The 23,616-nt window shown below is 36.8% G+C and overlaps 1 protein-coding gene and 1 long non-coding RNA gene across 4 annotated transcripts in view; one reads left to right on the top strand and one right to left on the bottom strand.

Annotated features, from left to right (window-relative positions):
* PRKACB (protein kinase, cAMP-dependent, catalytic, beta) overlaps positions 1–22,539 on the bottom strand; it is a 145,982-nt gene extending 123,443 nt beyond the window's left edge. For 2 of the 3 annotated variants that reach the window (XM_008571612.1, XM_008571613.1), the window contains exon 1: positions 22,190–22,320. In XM_008571612.1, coding sequence (XP_008569834.1) covers positions 22,190–22,235 — 46 coding nt within the window. In that variant the 5' untranslated portion in view covers positions 22,236–22,320. Of the gene's footprint in view, positions 1–22,189 lie in introns of all 3 variants that reach the window. The other variant, XM_008571617.1, reaches the window with a different exon arrangement.
* Positions 22,262–23,262, top strand: LOC103589594. Its single transcript, XR_550403.1, has 2 exons — positions 22,262–22,339; positions 22,875–23,262. It is a non-coding gene; the product is annotated as an uncharacterized LOC103589594 (long non-coding RNA).
* The last annotated feature ends 354 nt before the right edge of the window (positions 23,263–23,616 follow it).

The raw sequence follows: 23,616 nt of genomic DNA, 5'->3' as shown, positions 1-23,616 counted from the left end.
CGGCTCACAGGATCGCGCTGTCTCCTGTCACGGCCGCTCCAGACCCGTCGCCATCTTGGTCGGGTGGCAGAAGCTGTCTGCACATAGAATTCCAGGTCTGGGTCTTGTCAACTGCCTGGGCTGTCCTCAGTAGCCCATACGGAGATTGTCTCTACCCTTTGCTCTGTCCTGGTCAGTTTTGTGTCAACTTCGCAAAGGTATAGTCTTTATTTATTCAAACACTGATCTAGACATTGCTGTGAAGGTACAAATGGTCTCTGACTTAACGACAGTTCAACACAATTTTTTGACTGTACAATGGTGTGAAAATGATCTGCATTCATTACAAAAGAATACTTCACATTTTGTATTTTGATCTTTTCCTGGACAGTGATAATTGGTACAATACTCTCTCGTGATGCTGGGCCAAATCATCTAACACCAAGCCTCTTTTATAATAATGTGTTTAACACCTCATGTAATTCACTGAATACTGTACTAAAAGTGTTCTGAGCCCATTTAAGGTAGACTAGGCTAAGCTATGATGTTCACCAGGTTAGAGCTATTAAACACAGTTACAATTTACAATATTTTCAACTTAGGATGGGTTTATTGGAACCCCATCCTAAGTTGAGGAGCATCTGTGCTTTGCAGATGTGATTAAAACCCATATCAATTTCTTGGTAAGTAAAAAAGATTATCCTAGATAATCTGGGTGGGTCTGATTTAATCAGTTGAAAGGCTTTAAAAGCAGAACTGGAGCTTTCCCAAAGAGGAAATTCAGCATGTGGATTGCAGCTTCAGCCTGTGCCCCAGAGTTTCAGCTTGCCATTCCTTACAGCTTGTCCTACAGATTTTGGACTTGTTTAGCCAGCCCCCATAATCAATAAGTCAATTCCTTGCATTATATCTCTTAATGTATATCCTACTGGTTCTGTTTCCCCAGTATAACCCTGATACACTACCTTATAAAGAGTTTCCTAGGGCCGGCCCCGTGGTGCACTCGGGAGAGTACAGCGCTGGGAGCGCAGTGGCACTCCCGCTGCGGGTTTGGATCCTATATAGGGATGGCCGGTGCGCTCACTGGCTGAGCGCGGTGAGGCCAGTCTCAAAAAATGGACAAAAAAAAAGTTTCCTATCACTGGAAAGATTATAATGAAAGAGTAAACTAAATTAAAAATTTACAAATTTTTACACAAGTAGGCAATATGGCATGGTGTTCAAGAACACTCTAGAGTCAGACTGCTTGGGTTCAAATCCACTACTCATTATCCATGTGGCTTTGGACAAAATACTTAACGTCTCTATGCCTCAATTTCCTCTTGCATAAAATAAGAATAATCATATAGTTACTCTTTCAAACGGTTGTTAAGATTAAATGAGTTACACATATAGCACTGACAATAGTGTCTGCCACATAGGAAAAGCTAAGTAATATTCTAAAAAGGTGATAGATAGATAGATCTTCTAAGGTCCTTCATATTCTATGATAGTTTCAAGTGCATAATTTTTAAAAGAAAATTGTCATCATTGTGTTAGTGGAATGGTATAAAGCAGTGATTATGAGCAGAGGGCCTAGAATCTGACTGAGTTTGCATCACATGCAAACATGCCATTTAACTAGCTGTATGACCTTGTTTATCTTGTCTGAGCCTAGTTTTCTTATCAAAAAAAGATAATAGTATCTACTACATAGGGTTATTGTAAGAATGAAATAAGCCACTTTATGTAATTATTTAAGTTTTGATGGATAAATTTCTAGTTTCCCCCTTCATTTTTTATATCTTGGTGACTCTGAGATTATGAACATAAATCAGTTCCTTATAATCTAATATGACATTATTCTTATCAAAAAAAGATAATAGTATCTACTACATAGGGTTATTGTAAGAATGAAATAAGCCACTTTATGTAATTATTTAAGTTTTGATGGATAAATTTCTAGTTTCCCCCTTCATTTTTTATATCTTGGTGACTCTGAGATTATGAACATAAATCAGTTCCTTATAATCTAATATGACATTACCCCTGTAGATTAATTTGCATGGTAAGGGGTTTTTTTTTTTTTTTTTTGGTGACTGGCTGGTATGGGGATCCAAACCCTTGATCTTGATGTTACAAAGTGGTGCTCTAATCAACTGAGCTAACCAGCCAGCCTCTAGTGCCCCCACTGGGGTTTTTTTTGGTGGCTGGCCAGTGCAGGGATACAAATCCTTGACCTTGGTGTTATTAATTTGCTATTTCTACTTGTCCACAGACCAGCAATTCAGACAAGTGGTTAAAAATGAGCCCAATCTATATAGATAGTGACTGTGATTTCCCTTAAAAACAATAGCTACTATTTATCAATCTACTTCTGTGTAGAAGAAAAACATACCATATATGATTTCTAAACCTCATAACTAGTAACTATTTTGCAGAGAAAAACTTTGAAAGTAACTGCATGAGTTCTGATACAAATACTCTGTGACATCTATTATTGCTTCTTTGAGAACATTTTTTTTTCTTTACTATTTAGATGTCAGTGTGATCCACACACCAGGTTAATAATATTAAAATTCACAAAGGATAGTCCATTAATTTAAAGGGAGGAGGGACACCAAAAAAATTCGATGTGGAAGATAAACAATGCAGCTTTTAGAGTGAAATTTTTAAAATCTTCATGGACTTGGAGTAGGCAAAGATTTCCTAAAAATGAAATAAAATATGTTAACCATAAGTGAAAAACATTAGTAATTTGAACATATTGAAATTAAGAACTTGTGTTCATCAAAAGATATTAAGAGAACGAAAATGCACCCACAGGGAAAACAAGATTTTTTAAAAAGGAAACAAAATGTTAACCATAAGTGAAAAAAATTAATTTTAGCATGTTGAGATTAAAAAATTTAGTGCTCATCAAAAAATATCACCACAGAGTTAGAGAAAATATTTATTTATTACTTACATTTATATACTGTGTGTGTATATATAACATTCCTGCAAAATAATAACTCCTAATTTTTTCTCCCAATAAAAAAATAGGCAAAAGACTCAAACAGGCATTACATCAAAAAAACAATATCCAAATGGCCAATAAGCATCTTAAAAGGTGTTCAACATGATTAGTAATTAGAGAAATAAAAATTAAAAGCCTGATTAGACACTGGTATATACCCACTGTGATGGTTAATTTTCATGTATCAACTTAACTAGACTAAGGGTGCTCAGATAGCTGGTAAAATATTTCCGGGTGTGCCTGTGTGAATATTTCTGGAAGGGATTAGCATTTTAATCAGTAGACTGGGTAAAAAAGATCACCTTCTCCAATATAAGGGGCATTATCTAATCCACTGAGGGCCCAAATAGAACAAAAAGGTAGAGAAAGGACAGATTCGCTCTCTCTTTAAGTTGGGGTATCTATCTCCTCCTGCCCTCAGACACTAGTACTCCTGGTTCTTAGGCCTTTGGGCTCGCACCAGGATTTAAGCCATTGCCCCAACTCCGCCTCCCAGTTCTCAGGCCTTTGGTCAGACTCAGACCAGGACTTATAGACTCCCAGGTGTGAATATTAACAACCATAAGAAGAAAAACAATAGATACAACAAAAATAACAACAATAGAGAAAGAGGGAACAGAGCCATTCAGGAAGAATTCCAGAGGATAGGAAATACACTTAAAGAAAGGATAACCCTACAGTTTCTGGATACCTTAACCTTAATGATAAAATTCATACCAAGAATGTAATTTTAAAATCAAACATTCAGGGCCAGCCCGGTGGCGCACTGGAGAGTGCGCCACTTGGGAGTGCGGCGGCGCTCCTGCCGAGGGTTCGGATCCCATGTGGAGACCGGTTCCCGCTCACTGGCTGAGCGCGGTGCGGGTGCAACACCAAGGGTTGCAATCCCGTTGCCGGTCCCCGGTACGGGCGCGACACCGAGGGTTGCGAACCCGTTACCGGTCAGTAAAAAAAGACAAAAAGGAAAAAAAAAATCAAACATTCACAGCAGAGTGGATAGAATAAAGATCAACTTAATGAATGCATCATATCCAGTCTCTTGGGGCCATGATTTCAGATGAGGAAAATAAGACAAAGAGCAGGTAACAGAGTGTGGCAAAGATAACAAAGGGAGAAGAGGAGGAGGGAGCATCAGGGAAAAAAGCCAAAAGAAATCTAGAAAGAGGTTGCTCTTGGGGAGGAAAATGCAACTGCTACCAAACATGTTTCTCTATGTTTACGGTGAACATAAAACTATACATAAAGTTTATAACAGTAAGACAATAGAAGGATGGAGGGGGAGAAAGGTGGAAGGAAGGGAGGAAGGGAAAGAAAAGACAGTAGGGAAAAGAAAGAGGGAAAGAGAGGGGAGAGAGGGAGGAAGGGAAGGAGGAGATGGAAGGAAAGAGAAAGAGAGAAAAAGAGAGAAAGCAGAAAGAAAGAAAGGGGAGAGGGAGGGAAGGAGAAGGAAGGGAAGAGAAAGAGAAAGAAAAAGAGATAAAGAGATGGAGAGAGTGAGAGAGAAAGAGCAAGAGGAAGAGGAGGAGAAAGAAAGAAAAAAAAAGAAAAGAAAGAGAAAAGCTGTGCTTCTTTGATGGTGTTAGGGATCTCCAGAGAAACAGAAACAATAGGATAGATAGACAGAACCAAGTCGCAAGCTGGAAAACCAGAAACCCAAAGATGTAATTCAGTACGAGTGTGAGGGCCTGAAAACAGGGTGGGGGAGTGGGGGGGGGGTGGGAACGTGGTGCTGATTGTATAAGTCTCCTCAGAAGGCCAAGAACCAGGAGCACCTATGTCCATGGGCAGGAGAAGATGGATGTCCCAGCTCAGAGTGAGTGAATTCACGCCTCCTCCATCTTTTTGTTCTATTAGGGCCAATATCAGATTGGATGATGCCCACTGACATTAGGTGGTTTTACTTGGTCTACTGATTAAAATGCTAATCTCTTCCAAAAACATTCTCACAGACACACCCAGAAATAATGTTTTACCAGCCATCTGGGCATCCCTTAGTCTATACTATATATCAATATGACTATACTAATATATTCCCATTACACACACACACACACACACACACACACACACACACACATCCATCTATTAGTTCTGTTGCTCTAATTCACACTCCAAAATAGCTAAATCAAAACAAAATAACATCTATCAATACCAAGAATGGTGAAGATGTAGAACAATCAGAAATCTCCCACACTGCTGCTATGAGTGTAAATTGGTACAACCTCTTTGGAAAATTGTTTGGCAGTATCTACTAAAACTGATACACACACTTCATGACTGAGCAACTCCATTCTGAATTACTTACTTAACAGAAACAAGTATAGATGTGTATGAAAAGACATAAGAACACTCAATATTGTTCAGAGAAGTTTTATTCATAATAGTCCCAAACTGGAAAGCAACCCCAAGTGTCCATCGACTATAGAATGGAAAATTAAGTTGTGATATATTCATATAATAATGGAACACTATATAGCAACAAAAAATAATGTCTAGTGTTCTATAGCACTGTGGGGTGGCTATAATTAACAACAATTTATTGTATAGTTTCAATTAGCTAGAAGAGAGGATTTTGAATGTTTCTAACACAAACAAATGACAAATGTTTGAGGTGATGGAAAGAAAAAAATCAGTTGGTTGCCAGGATTTCAGGGGATGAGGGAAGAAGGGATGGAGGAGGGAGGGATGAACAGGTGGAACAGAGGATTTTTAGGGCAGGAAAACTATTCTGTATGATACTGTAATGGTGAATACATGACATTACAAATTTGGCAAAACCCATAGAACTACAAAGAGGGAACCCTAATATAAAATTAATAATAATATGCCAATATTGATTCATAATTGTAACAAATGTACCACACTAATGAAACATGTCAATAATAGGAAAAACCATATATGTGGGTGGAGGGAAGGAAGGTATGATGGGAACTATCTATACTTTCTGCTCAATTTCTCTGTAAAACTAAAACTGCTATAAAAACAAAAAAAAAAGAAAAGAAAAAAAAAAAAGGACTGCTATGTACAAAAACATGGCTAAATTTCACAGACTTAATATTGAGATAAAAAGTCCAGACACAACAGAGTAAAACTGCAATTCTACTTATGCAAAGCTCAAAAAACAAGCAAAACTATTCTGACAGAAATCAGAATAGTGATTACCTTTGAGAGAAGGATGCTTATCGACTTTGGAGTGGCACAAGGAAACTCTAGAATGCTGTTAATTTGCACATATTGATCTAGTTGTGATTATGTGGGTGAATTCATTTGTAAAACCTCTTCCATATGTAAGCTTAAAATTTTACTCTTTATGTTATGACTCATTAGAAAGATTAACAAAAAGAAAGATATACAATCTTGGAACTTCTGTTTTAATAAAGTGACAGAAAAAAAATCTCTTGCTGAAAATAACTATAAATATTGGAGGGAATGGGGGTAACAGATTTTTTAAAGTACTAGAAAGCAAACAAGGCTGCAGGTCATGAGGAGCCTAGATCCTGGAAAGATGGGAAATGATAAAGTTGAGACCTACATTCTCTCTTGTTTTGCCCTCAAGGCATTGTTCCAATTGGTAGGAATGCCATCCTAAAAGATAAGGCTCAGGTATTCAACATCACATTTGGGTGGAAAGACAAAAATTGGAATTGGGACTTTAGAGGCCAAGATCCCAGAAACGAAAAGGCCAGCAATCTCCACTACTTTTTTTTCTTGAAACATTCACAGATGTCTAAGGTGCTCCTAGGGCACGACACTAAAAAGCACATAATGAGAAGAAGCTTTCAAGGAGGTTGGAAAACTAAGCAAAGATTTCAGTAATCTCACAGTTCTGGGGAAACAAAAATTAGACTTCCTGGCTAGCCAAGGAGGACGGTCCCTGATAAATACCCCAGGCTTTCAGTTGAAACCCCTGAAAGACTCCACCCATGGGAGTAAAGATAAATAGAAAATAGATCAAGTCTCACACTGACTAAAACCAGCCAAAAAGTCATCTCAATTGTTGACTGTATCAACATGATCTGATCCAACTCTAACCATCTGCCAAAATAAATCTTCTGAAGGAATATAACATGATACAGAATATCTCCAACTTCCCACGCATAATTTCTAACATTCAATCAAAGATTCCCAGGCACTCCAAAAGTTAAGACCAAATGACCAAAAATAAGAGAACAAACATACAATAGAGACACACTGATAGTCAAAATTGGGAATATTAATATAGTTATGATTAATTTGATCAAGAAAATAAATGACAAGATGGAAAATTTTATGAAATAATTGGAAACTTTAAAAAATCAACTGGAAAGTCTAGAGATTAAAAATAACTAAAGTTATATATCAGTAAACTTAATAAATACATGTAATTGGTATCCCAGAATCAGAGGGGAAAAAAGGATGGGATAGAGGCACCATATTAAGATATACTGGCTGAAAGTTGTCTGAAATGAATGAAAGATATCCAGCGATAGATTCTAAAAAGTTGCAGTAAAGAGAATAAAATCATCTAGGCATATTATGGTGAAACTGCTGAAAACCAAAGGCAACCAAAGAAAAAAAAGACATTACCTTCAAAAATCAACAGTGAGAGTAACAGCTGATTTAACAGAACAATGGAAAACAAAACATAATGGAACAACACCTTCAAAGTGTTTAAAGAAAATAATCCTCAACCTAGAATTCTATACCTATGAAACATATTCTTGAACAGGGAAGATAAAAAATAGACAATTCCAGATAAATAAAAACTGACAATTCACTAGGACACCATCACTAAAAGAAATATATGAGATTACTTTAGGCACAGGGAAGATATCAGAGATAGACTCGTATGAATGCATAATGGAATGAATGCAACAAAAAGAGTAAATATGTGGGAAAATATAAATAAATATTGATGGCACAGAATAATAAAAATGCATAATGGGGTATTAAATATATGCAGAATTACAAGGCATGAAAATAACACATAAGATTAAGGGAAGATGTGGCCAATGTAATTATAATATTCTGAAGTCCTATCTGGGAAGCAGTAAAAGTAATAATTTTATATTGCACTATAGTAAGTCAAAGATAAACACTGTACCTTGTAGTATCTAAAGAAACTAAAAGTAAAAAAATTATAACTAACAAGCAAACAGAGAGGAAGCTCAGAATACTAAAAATTTTTTACTGAATGCCAAAATACTGAAAGCCTTTTCAATGATGTGGGAATACAACAAGGGTGCCTGTTATCATTATTTCTATTTACTGTTCTCGTAACCAGTGCAATAAGGCAAGAGAAAAACATAAGGATTGGAAAGGAAAAATTACTATCACAATTAAGTAGCAGCATGTTTTAACAGTGTGAATATATATATAAAATCTAAAAGAATCTATAAACAACTTATTATAATCAATAAATACAATTAGCAAGATCACTAGAGAGGTCAGCACAAATATCCAATCCTATGCTTATATACGCACAACTAAAAGTTAGAAAATAAAACTTTTACAATGATACCATTTTACAGTAACATCAAAAAGTATCAAAAACTAAGACTATATCTAATTTTAAAATGTCCAACATGTTACAAAGCATTGATAAAAGAAGTTAAAGACCTAAATAAACAAAGAAATATACTGTTCATTGATTTAAAAATTCAATATTGAAAAGGTAAAAATTACCCCAATACTATAGATTCAATGCAATCTCAATTAAGATCCCTACAAGGTTTGTGTGTGTAACTATGTATGTGGAAATTGAGAAGATGATTTAAACATTTTAAGGAAATGCAAAGAGGAAGAATATTCAAAATTATTTTGAAGAACAAAGTTTTAGGATTTATACTACTGACTACGATGACTTACAAAGCTACATGAATTAACATAGTTTTGTACTGACACTAAACTAGACAAACAAATGGAACAGGATTAAAATAAACCACACGTATTCAGTCATTTGATAACAAAGATGTCTTTACAGTGCTACGGGGAAGGATTTTTTTTCCCCAATAAATGGTGATGTGTCAAATAAATATTGATATATAAAATAACTTCTACCTCACAACACAATACACTCGATTCCAGGTAGACTGTAGTTCTAAATGTGAAAGGTAAAGCAAAACTTCTAAATATGACATAGGAGAATATCTCTGTGACCCTGGGGTAGTAAAAACTTCTTAATGACCAAAAAACAAAAAAATGATTTATAAATTGGACTTCATAAAAATTATTAAATAGTATCAACAGACGATACTGTTAAGTGAAAAGGCAAACTATGAAACAGGAAGACAAATTTACAACACATATGTCTGAAAAAGAACTTGTATCCATGATAAAGAACTCCTACAAATCAATTAAAAAAAAAATAACATAATACCAAAAAAGGTCGGGGGGGAGATACTTGAATGAACATTTTTTTAAAAAGAGGATATCCAAATAGCCAATACAGATATGAAAAAGTAATTAACACTATCAGTCATCAGGGATGTGCAAATTAAAACCAGCACATGCTCACCAGAATGAGTACAATTAGAAATATGAAAAACACCAAGTTTGTGAAGGATGTGGAGCAACTAAAATTCTCAAGTACTGCTGGTTGGAATTAAGTTCAACCACACTGAAAATCTATTAGGCAGTTCTATTAGGCAGAACCATGAACTCTATGACCCAGAAATCCAGCAATTAATTCAATATTATTCTCTCTCTTTCTCTTTCACACACATACACACATAAAGACACACATGCATGTATATGTATGAATTCATGTATGTATATATATATAACACATATTTATCACACACATATTCATCAAAACATATATATTCACCAAAAGTCATGTACAAAAGTATTGAAAAAACCCAAACTTCCATCCACGACAGATAAATATATTTTGTTATACAACGGTATATGATATATATGTGAAAATTAATGAACTATTACTAACACAAAAACATTGATAAATCTCATAAATATGTTGAGTGAAAGAAGCCAGACACAAAGGGATATGTGAAGCAGTATTCCACCTCTTAAGAGTTGTAATGTTTGGGTCGAGGAAGGAGGGAAGCTTCTGGGGTATCAATAATATTCTATTTCTTGGTACAGGTGACATTTTACATGGATACCCACTTTATAAAATCCATCAACCTGTATATTAGAATTTGAATACTTTTTAAGTGTATGTTATAATTCAATTAAATTTTTATTTAAAAATATAACAGTCTCACAATTCTACTTAAAATATTATAAAGTAGATCTCAATTTTAAAAAAAAGTTTCCTCCTTCCCACTCTACCTCTACTATGGTCCCCACTGTTATAGAAATCATTGGGGAAAAAATGTGGAGATTTAGGGGTCACTGATGCCTTTGAGTAAAGATCAAAGATAAGAAGTCATTACAATGTTTGTTGCCCATGCTAAACTTGTATGAGTAATAGAACAAGGTTAAATCCAACCATAAGGAAAACCAAGAGATCATTAGGTCAAAGAAGCTTAAGATGTTTCAATAGGTTCCTATGTATTAAACTGGACTGTGTGTGTAACCATTGTTTTTATGTTGTTACATATTTCATATAGCTTCATATTAATAGGCAGATCACAATTTTCAGTCAAGTTGTATTCTAAAAGCATTAAAGTTCCCTGCATCTTGATTGTAGCTATAATGTATCAAGAAAAAAAAACAACACTTTCTCCTTTTCTTTTTTTTCCCTGGGCTCCAGTTTTCCCCAAGATGTTAAAATTACCTCCCTGGCCACCAAAATCAACTGAATTGGCCACACAAACATTTAGTAGGTGAGAGATGAAAAAGAGAAAGAAGAAATAGTAGGGTCAAACTGCAAAACTGAATGTTAAAGAAAAACGGATGTCTATTTTAAATGAATGAGAAGGCTGGCCAGTTAGCTCAGTCAGAGCATGGTGCTTATAACACCAGGTCAAGGATTCAGGTCCCCATACTGGCCAGCCACCAGAAGAATAAAATAAAAAATAAATTAATAAAATGAATGAAAAGACAGGTTGGACACAAAAGAGAAGAATACACAGTAACATAAGACTCCTGGGAAAGCAGGAGGAGATGGGATCCAAAGTAACAGTGGAGGGACTGGCCTTGCAGAGAAAGATGAACAATGTGGTGGATTTTAAAACATGTCCAAAAATTATTTTAACTCCTTCCATCAAAGGGTGGAATCTAATTCACTTCCCTTCAAATATGGACTCATCTAAGTGACTCAGTTCTAATGAAAAGAATGCAGCAGAAGTGACACAGCTTGACTTTGGAGGCTAGGTGATAAAAGGTGATGTAGCTTTCACCTGGCTGTCTCCCTCTTCCTTGCAACTCAGCCACCATCTTATAAGGAGGGCCAAACCACATGAAGAGGTTGCGTGTAGTTGGTTCACTTGGCAGTCCCAGCTAAGATTCAAACTACCTACAGCCAGCATCAATAATGGGACATGTGAGTGAGTCTTTAGGTAATTCTAGTCCCCAGCCTTTGAGCTGAGCTAGCTGATGTCAAATAGAGCAGAGACAAGCTGTCCTTGCTGAGCTCTGCCCAAACTGCATTTTCATAAGCAAAATAAATATTGTCATTGTTTTAAGCTACTAAACGTAAGAGTGGTGTGCGATAGATAAATGGAAACGTAAGAGTGGTGTGTGATAGATAAATGGAAACAATAGGTAAATGAACTGCAGCTCCTCTTTTATAATAGAATAAGAATATAATGTTAAAATACAGTAGGTGTGAATATTCAATAGGAAGAAGTTGAAGGGATTCCCGTTTGACAGCTTTTGTTTCCTTGTGAAATGAGGCAAGATCACTGCTTAGAATGAGAGAGAGAATGGGGAAGTCAGAGGTATAAAGAGAAAGGAATGAAATAAAAATTGTGAAGAATCGGGGGCAGAGTTAATCAGAGAAATGTGGGAAAATTGTCAAGTCATGATGACAGCTGATTTGAGGTTGATGACTGTGAATTCATAGTGCCTTTCTTGTGGCTTTCTCCAGCAATATTTACCTCTTGGCTGAAAGCACAGAAAAAGCAAACACCTCAGTTTATCAGAGTTAGATTTTTGTCAGAGAGATTTGATAAAAAGACAGAAGTGCAAAGAATTTTTGGAACCAGATAATCTAAACTTTTTAAGAAGGAAAATGAAAATTGAGAGGGCTGATGGATGAAAGGATGAGAGGTTCTGATGAAGAATGATGATAAGGAGAGGATGTTGTAATCAGAGAATGACACACATTGGTGATTCCTGAGCAGTTAATAAATATGACAAGGTTCTTGGTGAGATTAGATATCTGAAATGAAGTGAAAAGAAAGGGAGAGGAGATAACACGGTCAAAGAACTGAGAGGTGATGATGACAGATGGGTTATCCACAGAGAATTTAAAACCACGCAGGATGAATGCAGGGCTTAGGGTATAGAGAAAGCTTGTGGGCCCTGTGTCAAAGTTTTTGATGAGCCAGAAATAAGCAAGAAATCATAAATGACAACAACACAGATGGACAACACAGTGGTGCAGTTGAATGGTATAGGCCTCAAATGTCATGGATTTTTCAAAAGATTGGGAACATAATAGTTTTTCCTAGTCCAATGTCTTTCTACTTGCCTGAGACCAGTCTCCCCCTACCAATTAAAAGTGATATAATTTTGATACGTAAATACAAACTACTACGTGCTAAAAAGAGAGGGAAAGAGGTACCTTCTTATCAAGTCCATCAAGTATTATCTCCATTACCAACCGGGGAGAGGGAGGGGAGAAATGCACGTTTCTAAAAGAGGCTTGAATTTCTGACCCATTAACTATCCATTATTTTAGCTTCCATTATGATATGAGCCAAGAACTGCACTACATTCTAGTGATTAAAACAATAAAAGAGATAGATACTCTCTGCCTTCACTGTGTAGTGGGGAAAAGAGCTGAGAAAGCAATGTCGTGTTAAGTGATACAATCATAGATACAAATATCTCCAAAATGGACTCAAAGCAAGTTTCTATTTCAGTCATCTTCAGTCTGTTTCCAAAATGATCTCAGAAATTCTATACTTATTCCTATATAAACTCTTAGTTGCATTTTTATTTTGCTATCAATCTCAGGCACCTGTGTATCACTATACACCTTATCATAAATATCTGTAAGTATCTTTCAGTTTAAAGACAAGAACCAAGTCTTATTTTTATTTGTATATATGGACTGGCACAATGTCTGGTATAAAGTAGGAATGATTAAGAATGACTGAATGATTTAATGAATGAATGACAAATAAATGTTTCATCTCTGTGTCATTCTACAAGTTGAACTAAGGCTTATTTAGTGACCTCAAGTCTACAGCCTAAAGAGGGACCCATCTTCTTCCCCAGGTTAAACTTTCATGGCTCCCACTCAATAGGGAACTCAGCTAGGATTGTAGGAGCTCAATTATCAGCATAGTTGGCCCCTATAAAAGAAGCTAAGTAATATCTGTGCCAACATGTTCTCTCAAGTTTGTGGCTTACATAGGACAATGGTCTGTCGATGCTGTATGATGATCTACTTAACAAGAATGTGGTATAGAAATCGAATATTCATTTTACTAAGTAGGACCTTGAACTAATCAGATCTCAAGACAATCTTTAATTTTTTGAGAACAAAGTCCAAATGTAGAACACAGGTTTGCCACAACAGTTGCCTTATAAGAAAACAAAAGTTTCAGAAGTCCCTGAAAAGTTAACATATGAATTGTAGGCAACAGTGAATACAAAATAAATTACGGCCATAAAGCCTGGGACTTTATACCTTTTTACAACAAGCCAGGTAAAAGATATGACATCTACATTGGATTTACTAAGGCAAACTAATATCAATTATGATAGTGCATCAATTCAATTAGTGCATTTCTCTCTTTAAAAGAATCCCAAATTTGATTCAGAAAATCATCTGCATAGATACAGAGCAGAACTGAATCTAATTTATATTACTATACAAAAGTAAAGACCTAATTACTACCACAGAAAACATCCTATACTCTGCTTCCTACAACATTCTCATAATTGTGCTTTTACTTGTCTAAATCTTTCACTAGATTATGAGCTACATGAAAGTAACTCTTTATTCCTCATTCTACTAGTTAAGAAATAAAAAATAAATAAATGGATAAATTAAAATATTAAAATACACTAAAAACAATTTAAGCTATACCTCCATATCAGGAGAAACAATTTGTTTTTGCATAACAGTAGTAAACCTTAATACTAGCAAGAAAAAGACCTATCTATGAATACTGATTCTTTTGGAAGGTGTTGAGGGGGTATAAAACCAATAATATCAGCATAGTTGGCCCCTATAAAAGAAGCTAAATAATATCTGTGCCAACATGTTCTCTCAAGTTTGTGGCTTACATAGGACAATGGTCTGTCGATGCTGTATGATGATCTAGAATACTGATTCTTTTGGAAGGTGTTGAGGGGGTATAAAACCAATAAAAAGAGTTAAAAAAAAAAAGCATTAAAATTTTCCAGCTTTTTAATTTGCTAAAAATACTACCTAAATTTATAAGCACAGATATTTTCACCTTTAAACAAAAATGATGACTAATCAGTTAAATATACTTAGTCTCTAAGCCCAGTTTATATAAAGGTTTCGTTGTACTTCCTTTTTACTTACTCTATAACTAGCTTTTATAAGTTTTAAGGAATAGTCCGTGGGTTCTAGTGTGTCAAGTTCAGGTGAGCAATCCCACATTTTCTCTGTCTATATTGCTTGATTTTATATACTTCAATCATGTAGCCCTACATTTTTCTATATTGAGGAGTTCTATTTTTTTTAGTTTATCATCTTACAATAGACCTTCCATTCTCTTACTCCTATTAGCTGTCCCTGATCTAAACTTTCTCTGGTTCTTTTGTATACAAAACACCATAATTACAATAACAGTAGAATGTTTAACATTTTATTTCTAATACTCTCCCCTGATGGCAAGCATTTAGATGGTCCCTTTACCTTCAAATATCAGTATGGTGATTCATAAATTTGTTTCTTAGGTCATAATTCAGAGACTATCATTCTTTAAGTACAGATAAAAAATTTTCCCTAATTACATAACCTTATATTTATTTACTCACATTAAGACTCATCTGCCACTTCTCTACCCATACAATTTGTGAGAGATTTTTATAATTCCAAAATCTTGCTTTTTAGGTGTACATTTTTAAAATAAATATAATGGGATCACTGGATTATAAAGTTGGAAGAGACCACAATGTCATCATCTAATCCATCTGACTCAATTTTATGTCATAGTGTGGAGATTAAAACAATTGTTCTAAAGTGAAGTATTAGAATATATTAGAAGACAGAATTTATATTTTTCTTACTCTCAGTTATGTTCTTAGTATTACATCTGAACTTTTAAATATCTGCTTTAAAGGCCTGTAGGGGGAGAAAATTGATATTTACTTATTACATAATATATGTCAGTACTATATTTTACATATTCTTTCCACTATTCCACAGCCACAGGACTCTAAGCTGAATAACTTACATGATACATACTTAAATTATGAAAGCAATATTTTATAACTTTAAATTACTTTTTTTCTTTGAAAGTTACATTGTTCTCATCAGTGCTTTGGTTCTTACTCTTTTCAAAACAAAAAGGCTAAACTTTCAGTAGCTAGAGTTTTTAATGTGTATAAGTTATGCCAGATGTTACAGTTTCTAAACAGCTGGGCTTGAATAGAAGAGTAAAATGAGGATAAAACACGGAAAAGGTCACTTGACTATCCAAGAACTTTCCTGCCCTCCACTACCCCACCATGGCTGGAAGAAGCATCCACATATACAACCAATGAGACATCATTTTAGAAACGCTATGAGCACTCAGTTCAATATGTCCATTCCTCCTCCTCCCCCAACCTGCTCCTGCCCTATATTCATTTCCTGATTCCATTACTGGCATTACAGCCCATCCACCAAGACACTGAAGTGAAAAACTTGGAAGTTATCTTCAATTCCTCCTTTTCCTCACTCCCCACATGGAATCAGAAAAATATGGTCTGCTCATTTTTATTTTCCAAATTTCTCCCATTTCAGATTTTTTTCTCCATTCTACCTCTACCACGTTAATCAGACCCTCACCCTCAAAGCTCCTCACCCAAATTACTATAGGAGTCTTCTAACTGATCTTCTTGCCTCTTCTCTACTTACTCCATGATGATTTGTCTTCACAATGCCATCAAAGTAATCTCTTTAAAACCCTAATTTTATCATGCCTCTCACCCTTATCTCAAAGTCTACAGCAACTCCCTAATGTCTGCAAGATAAAATTAAAACTTTTTCCATTATGTGGCCCCCTATTCATTTCTTCAGTCTCATCTTTCATTATATAATCTCCTCTCTTCCTACCACCTACCCTTATCCTCTTATCATTTAGTCATAATGGACACCTTACTTCCTTATCCTGATTATGCCATTCACTCCTCTGCATCTTTGCTTACTCTGTGCTCCCTCTGCTTAGAACATCCTTCCTCCTGGTAATCCCTCTAGTGAACATTTTCCACTTCCCATGCTCAACTCAGGGCTCACCTCCTCTTTGAAGTCCTTTTTGAACCTCACCCTCCACATCCCAGTGGAAATGTACATTCTTTCCCTTAGTTCCCCCACTGAACTTTTATGAAAGCATTTGTAACAGGTTTCTTTTCATTTATTTGTTGACATGTTTGTCTCCTCCTTCTGAAATATAGACACCCTGAAGCAGGTACTGTGTCTTATTCAATCTATATTCCCATAACCTTGCATAAAGTCTGTCACATATTAGGAGCTAAACTGTGTGTACTGAATAAATAAGCATATGAATGAATGCATGAGTGAAGCGATGAACAAAGAAAAAAACTACATAGGATACTCTTGAAGGAATATTTTTTAAAGTAAGATTAAATATCCAAATAATATGGTACTCATATGTACATCTCGAATACACTTTCCTATTTAATATAACTTTAAAAATTAAAAATGTAAAATTTATTTGAGAAAACATGGTTACATATGTTTACTAACACTTATTATCACCTAGATATACAAAAGATTTCATAAATTGTGCTAATTGTTTTATTGATTTAATGGAATACCACAATGAATTATAGTCAATTCTTAATTATCTGACAGGATCTTAATAGCTATCCTGGCTTACCTAGAATCTTCTCACATGCTGCTTCTGCCACTCAGTCATGGCTTACTTTTCTAAGCTGGCTTTCATGCCTCTAATTATCCTGCTGCTGGCAATGAAAGGCAACAATCTGGCTATATCCTAAGTGGAGGACACTGAGCAGGAGAATAACAAAAATGGTTCCTGAACATGAGATAATTTTATACAGTAAATAATCTGCACAAACAGAATCACAGATCTGGATGAGATCACATGTATTTATCATCAGAATTGCATAACTGATTGTTTTGACTTTTTAAAGTACCTCCACCAATCTACTAAACTGGAACAAACATTGCTACTGATTTTCATTAAAAAAGAAATCTAATAATTGAAAGTTTCAAAGACATAAGTAAAATATAAAAGATCACTAAATTCATTCAACAACATTTAAACCTACAAAAAATGTTTCAATAGAAGTATCTTCACTGAGGTTCAATATTAAAAACTAGAAAATTTTAATTCCAATACAGCCCAAAAGAAAATTTAACTTTGTAGTTAACTGTAGATTATACCCAAATTACTAAACTATTATAATTTGTTCACTAAGTTTATAAATGCTTATTCAGAGGAAATGCTAAAAAAAAAAAGTTACTCTTAGTATGAGAAAAGATAAATCCAGTATTCTGTTCATCTACACACACTTGTGAGGATCCACAAATAACCAAGATGACAGAAAGATGGGTTGGTATTTTTATCACATGCAAAGACAGCTATGTTCTAAACCTGTGTTGTCCAATATACCAAACACTAACAAGTCATGTGTAAGTTAAACACATTTCAAGTGCTCAATAGCCACATGTGGCTAGCAGCTACCACACTGGACACCTCAGATGGAGAACATTTCCATCAAAGTTCAACTGGACAGCACTATTCTAAACCATGGTAAAATGCAAACTTCTAAATACTTTTTAAATAGTAATACAAGTTCAAATAGCATTTGGCAGCAAGGGAAAGGGCAAAAACAAATATAAATAGTAATGAAGGCTTCAAGTATACAAAATTAATTTTATATGGTTTAATTTGAAATTTCATCATATTGAGTCTGAAAAGATTTTCAAAGTAATTTAATCCTTCATCCTCATTTTACAGATGATGAAACTGAGTCCAGTGAACAGTACAAGAAAAGTTAATCTTCCTTATTTAAAATATTTAATATATTCAAATAAAGTCATTACTACAAACAAGCAAAATGTGCTATAATTGATAATAAACTGAAACATGATACAGTCTAAGCTATTTTGTGTATCTCAGAATTGGCTTTGCCTTTCGATAGCTTTTTAGCATAGTGGTTAGGATTTCAGATTCTGGGGTTAGGTTGCCTGGATTCAAATGTTGCTGTTTGACTTACTAGCTGTGCAACCTAAGCAAGTCATTAAGACTTTCTGAGCCTCCATTTCTTCATCTGTAAATTGAAAAATAACTTAAGTATTTCATAAGGTTGAAAAGATTAAGTAAAAATATGCATGCAAAGCACTTAAGAGAACCCAGCACATATTAGCCCTTAAGAAACTTTAGTTGAGAAACCTGCATTTTTGTTGAACTTAATGTAACTTCCCGAGGCGATTTTCTGATTAATTTCTATTCACCTTCAAAATCTTAAGACAGAGAGATACTCTGGAAAACAGCCAAAGATCATCATGTAAACACTAAACTACATGGTGGCTTTTCATTCTGTCACCATGGGACAATGTGCATCCAAACCTCTACCAACACTTTTCACCCATAGGCATGGATGTGTAATACAAAGCTCCATAAGCAACGTGTATGTGTAATATTTTAAGAAGCAAAATAAACAAAATCCCCTTACAAGTTAAAAGAAGTGGCATGTGTTTTTTGCATTGGTGACTGTGGGTAAAGTAAAAAGTAGAAGACTAGATAAGTAAAATAATCTTTGGGTGTGTGTGTGTGTGTGAGACCGGTAAGGGGATCGCAACCCTCGGCTTGGTGTCGCCCGCACCACGCTCAGCCAGTGAGCTCACCAGCTATCCCTATACAGGATCCGAACCTGCGGCCTCGTCACTCCCAGCGGCGCACTCTCTCAAGTGAGCCACGCGGTCGGCCCACAAAATAATCTTGAATGACAAGAATTTAAAACTTCTCAAAGAACTGTACCATCACACATTTCTACAAGTCTGTGTTTCTATGTATTAGCTGATGTTTAAACAACTACATTCAAATTCTGAAAGGCATATATCTTCAAGAATATTTTTTTAAAAAATGGAACAGTTAAGTATGCAATGGTAAGAGCTGTTTTGTCATTACGTTTTGAGACACATCAATACGATTTTTTTGTTTACTGCAGTAGAACAACAGGTATCCAAGTTAATGTTATCTCCAGAAAGTGTGGAAATGAGAGCGGAATCTCCCTAACTTTTAGGTCTTATCCCAGTAAATGTTTATTCTAAGAACAGAGGGACAGGTTTCAATAGAGTACACCATAGGCACCAGATAGGCAAAGCTAACCAAAACCTTTCTCAAATATCTTTATGCCCCACTTTATTCTTCTGGAATATTTTTAGAGCTAAGCTCTAGAATCACCTGTCTGGGTGAGGCTTGGTCCTAACCAGTCCTCATATCTTAATTGACTTGATATTTTTTAATTAGTTTTTCAAAGCAAACATATTCCTATTGGCAATTTTCAGAATTCTAACTTCACTTTACATCATTTTAGCACTTCTGCGTTGCCTCTCAGTTAACCTTTATATATTCATCTTCTCTCCCACGCTAGATAGTTTTCAGCTTTTACTTACACGGCCTCCTACTGAAACTAAAGCATTTGGTAAATATTTTGAAAATAAATGTATTAATTAATTATTTAGTAATGCAGAATGGAGTCAGGGCATCAGATTCTATTCCTTACTCTGTTATTTCTAATAATATGATCTCAACTATAGCTTCTTCAGAGTTCAGGCTCTTTGGCTTTGAAATGGAATGACTGCACAGGCTGATCTCTAAGATCTTTATATTCTTAATAGTTTATGCTTCCATATATCAACTGAAGTTTAAATAACTACATTCAAATTTTGAAAGACATATTTTGAAGAGCAATTCTTTTTTAAAAATGCACAGAACAGTTAGGTTAATAGTAAGAGTTGTTCTTTTACTAAGTTTAAAAATGTATTGAAACAATTTCTTTGTTCACTAAGTAGAACAACAGCCACACACACCTGACAACATTGCTCAAAATGAAATTACAAACATTGATCAACACATGAGGTTTCAGGTAATTTTCCCTATGAGATGTCACTAGCTATTTTCTTTTGTCACTCCACAACAGTTTCTCAAACTATTATAATGACCTTTCAGTTTCCATAAATCAACTTACATAAAAAGCTGGTTAACATACTTAAGAACTAGGCTGTCACTAACACTTAAAACTCAGGAAAGGATTTATTCATAGAAATAACTTAATTATGTTTAGATAAACATTTAAAGTTTCCATTGTGTTTCCTGTAAACATTACAAGATTATCACAACTACGAGTTTCAAATTAATACTGTCTAGTGGAAAAATAGCTTGGTAACAATAAGATTAATATACAGATCACAGAAGAGTCTACTATCATATTTATATTAGAAATATAAACACTGTACAGGCCAGCACTTTCTATGAAAATCACTGATATGATTCAATTACCAAGTATACTCTTTTACAACACAATTAGCACATGTTTTATTTTTGAGTTAACAGAGCTTTAAATTAACAGGGAAAAATGACAATTTGTCAGATACAAATACTTCCTTACACTTTCTGTATTTATTATAATTTCTGTACAGTCACTTACTACATTTGCACAATTAAAAAAACAACAGATGTTCATCTCTACATTGGCTTTTTAAAATCCCCATATCATGTACTAAAGTATGTTCTTTATTAGTTTGTATGACAGTTCATCAAACTTCTCTGGAGCTCCTGAAAATTAACACCAAAACCTTATTGATGACACAACCACATAATCTGATCTCCCTATTCACATTAAACAAAGTGAATGACTAAATCCTTCTAAGTAAATTCTACTTTATTTGCACAGAAAAAAGCTATTTTCTTCATGCTAAATTACAAAATTAGCCTAATTCTTACTTTACAAACATAGAAACATTAAAAGATACTATTCACACAGTCTTAAATAAATCATAGGCTCAGTTCAGGTGCTGAGATGTCTTATTCTTTGTGATACAACAAATACCATTTGTTACCTGGTCATTCTAAATTATAAAATCTAATACGAACTTTTTACAAAGGCAAACCGATTTTTCTTTCACAACCCTTGTGGTCTATATACATACACACACACCCCATATAGCCCTACAAAAATTCGATTTTCATGATTTTTTACTGTTTGGTGTAAAGTGTGTAGTGCTCGCACTTTCAGCTCCCAGAAGAAATCAACCGTGTTCTGGAAGCACTTCAACTCATAATGACCTTTAAGTTTTACAGGCATTGTAGCATGTTCTCGAATGTCTAGAGAAAGGTAAACCTGCCTGGCTTCTTTCTCTAACAGATAAAGTTGCTGTTTGGTCTTACTACGTTTTCCATTCCTAATCTGAAGAGATGGAGGATCTCTAAAACAGTTGTCCAGTCACGATTAACCTCACCTGCGGAGAGCCTGACTAGCAGCCTCTCACCTTGTGATAAGGTTGGGTTGGATCCAAGTGATGGAGGGAAAAGAGCCAACTCTACCCGCAGCACTACCAGTCGCTCCCAAAGAGGGAGGGAACGAGGGATAGGATGGTACAAGGGACTTCCTTCCCTGGGCCATATTTGGGGACGTGTTCTAGAACGTGTGGGTCCTCCTGGCGCTTATGAGAGGGAACCGCGGGGACTGCTCTTCTCCTCACTCTCTCCAACCGGCCCTTCGCGCTCAGCCCTCACCGGGGGCTGCGGGGAGGGGGTGCAGGTGGAAGGCAGCTGCTCCCCGGGGCCCCCTGGAACGACACGCGGAGGCCGCTGCTAGGCCCGGACTGTGCCCGCGGCCTCGGGGGCTCCGACGAGGAGGGGTGCTCGGTGCCCCGCGCCGGCCCGCCCAGCGGATACCCAGACCCGGCCCTCGACTCACCGCTCTCCACCTCGCTGCCTTTCTTGGCGGTCGACGCGTTCCCCATGACCGGGGCGATGGCGAGAACGGGTCAGGGAGGGGAAGGGGGGCTGGGGCCGTCCCCGCCGCTCCACAGTCTGAGGCAACTCCCTTTTCTGTACCGTCAGAGCGGTGAGTGCGCCCAGCGTCCGGGCGGGAAGATGGGCCGGGTTTGAGGAAAGGGCTTCAGCGAACTCCTCAGTCGGGGGGGCAGCAGCCGTGGCGGCGGCGGTAGTGGTGGCCAGACACTCCCCCTTCCCCAGTCTTGCTCTCCTGCGCGCCTCCGGGCAGCCGCGCGCTCCAGCCCGGCCCCGGCCCCGGTGCATCTCCGCGGGCGGGCGCGCACGCCGGAAGTGACGTGCAGCCCGGGACCCCGGGAGCAGGCGGTGGGCCCCAGCTGTGCCCAGCCGCGGGCGGAGGGCCGAACTGGCCGGGACCCGCCTCTCCACACTTATCACCCGGGCTGGTGCTCGGGTGCCCATCCCCGAGACAGTGGGAGGCGGCATGGGAACCGTTAGCTTAGAAGAACGCAGAGTCTCTTCAGCCCGTCGCTCCCGGTGCTTTGGAGCGAGGTTGCGGAGATGGTGCAGCGGCTCGGGTTGCTTTGTGGCGCCCCGCAACGCGCAACGCGGCGGCTACTCCATCAACGGCTGCTTTCTCCCCACAGTCCCAGGCCGGGGAGGAACCTCAACGTCGCTCTGGAGCTCACACACGAGGGGAACCTCTTGGTCACGCCTCAGGACCATGCGGGACTGGTCAGCATGAGCCTCGGGACAAGCCTGGTTCGAGCCTCTCTTTCTCGCATCTGCAGGTATTCGCTGAGCCCAGCACGTTGTCCTCCCCGTTGGTGGGTTTCATCCAGTCACAAGCCCTGTGATGTTTTCACTGCAGCTCTCACTCTCTGTGGTTTTACCAGATCTCTCTCGTGGTTTTGTCAGTATTCCCAGGGGGGAGATAAAGGAAAATACGAGTTCTGCGAAACGTCTGTTGATGTGCCGCACTGTATTCAGCAACTTTCTGAGTAGATTGAAGAATAAATACATTCCGAATTGTTACTTGCGTTTTTATTAATATACATACATCTTAGAGCCCTTGAATTTGTTATTAACTTTACGTATCAGGTAATTTATGTGACACTCTAGTATTTTTCGTTGCATATTTCTTTGAACTTTGGTCTGTGAACATTTATTCCAAATTTCTAGTAGAAAGACTGTAACTTCCCGAGGGGCAGTAACCGCGTAAATTTATTTTGTGTCCCCAAGGCACCAGGCATAGTGGGTGTTTAATGATGTGGCTTGAAGGTAAGTTGAGGAAATTTCGCAGAGTATTTTTTTTAATCTCATTACTAACAAAAACAGGGTGGTAAGTAGAAGTTTCTCAATAAATTCTTGCTATTTCTTATTGCCAGT

This window comes from Galeopterus variegatus, unplaced genomic scaffold (assembly GCF_000696425.1).
Source record: "Galeopterus variegatus unplaced genomic scaffold, G_variegatus-3.0.2 Scaffold707, whole genome shotgun sequence".
In the NCBI taxonomy this organism is placed as follows: domain Eukaryota; kingdom Metazoa; phylum Chordata; class Mammalia; order Dermoptera; family Cynocephalidae; genus Galeopterus; species Galeopterus variegatus.
The sequence above is the reverse complement of the archived record's forward strand: the minus strand, read 5'-3'. Positions and strand labels throughout refer to the sequence as shown.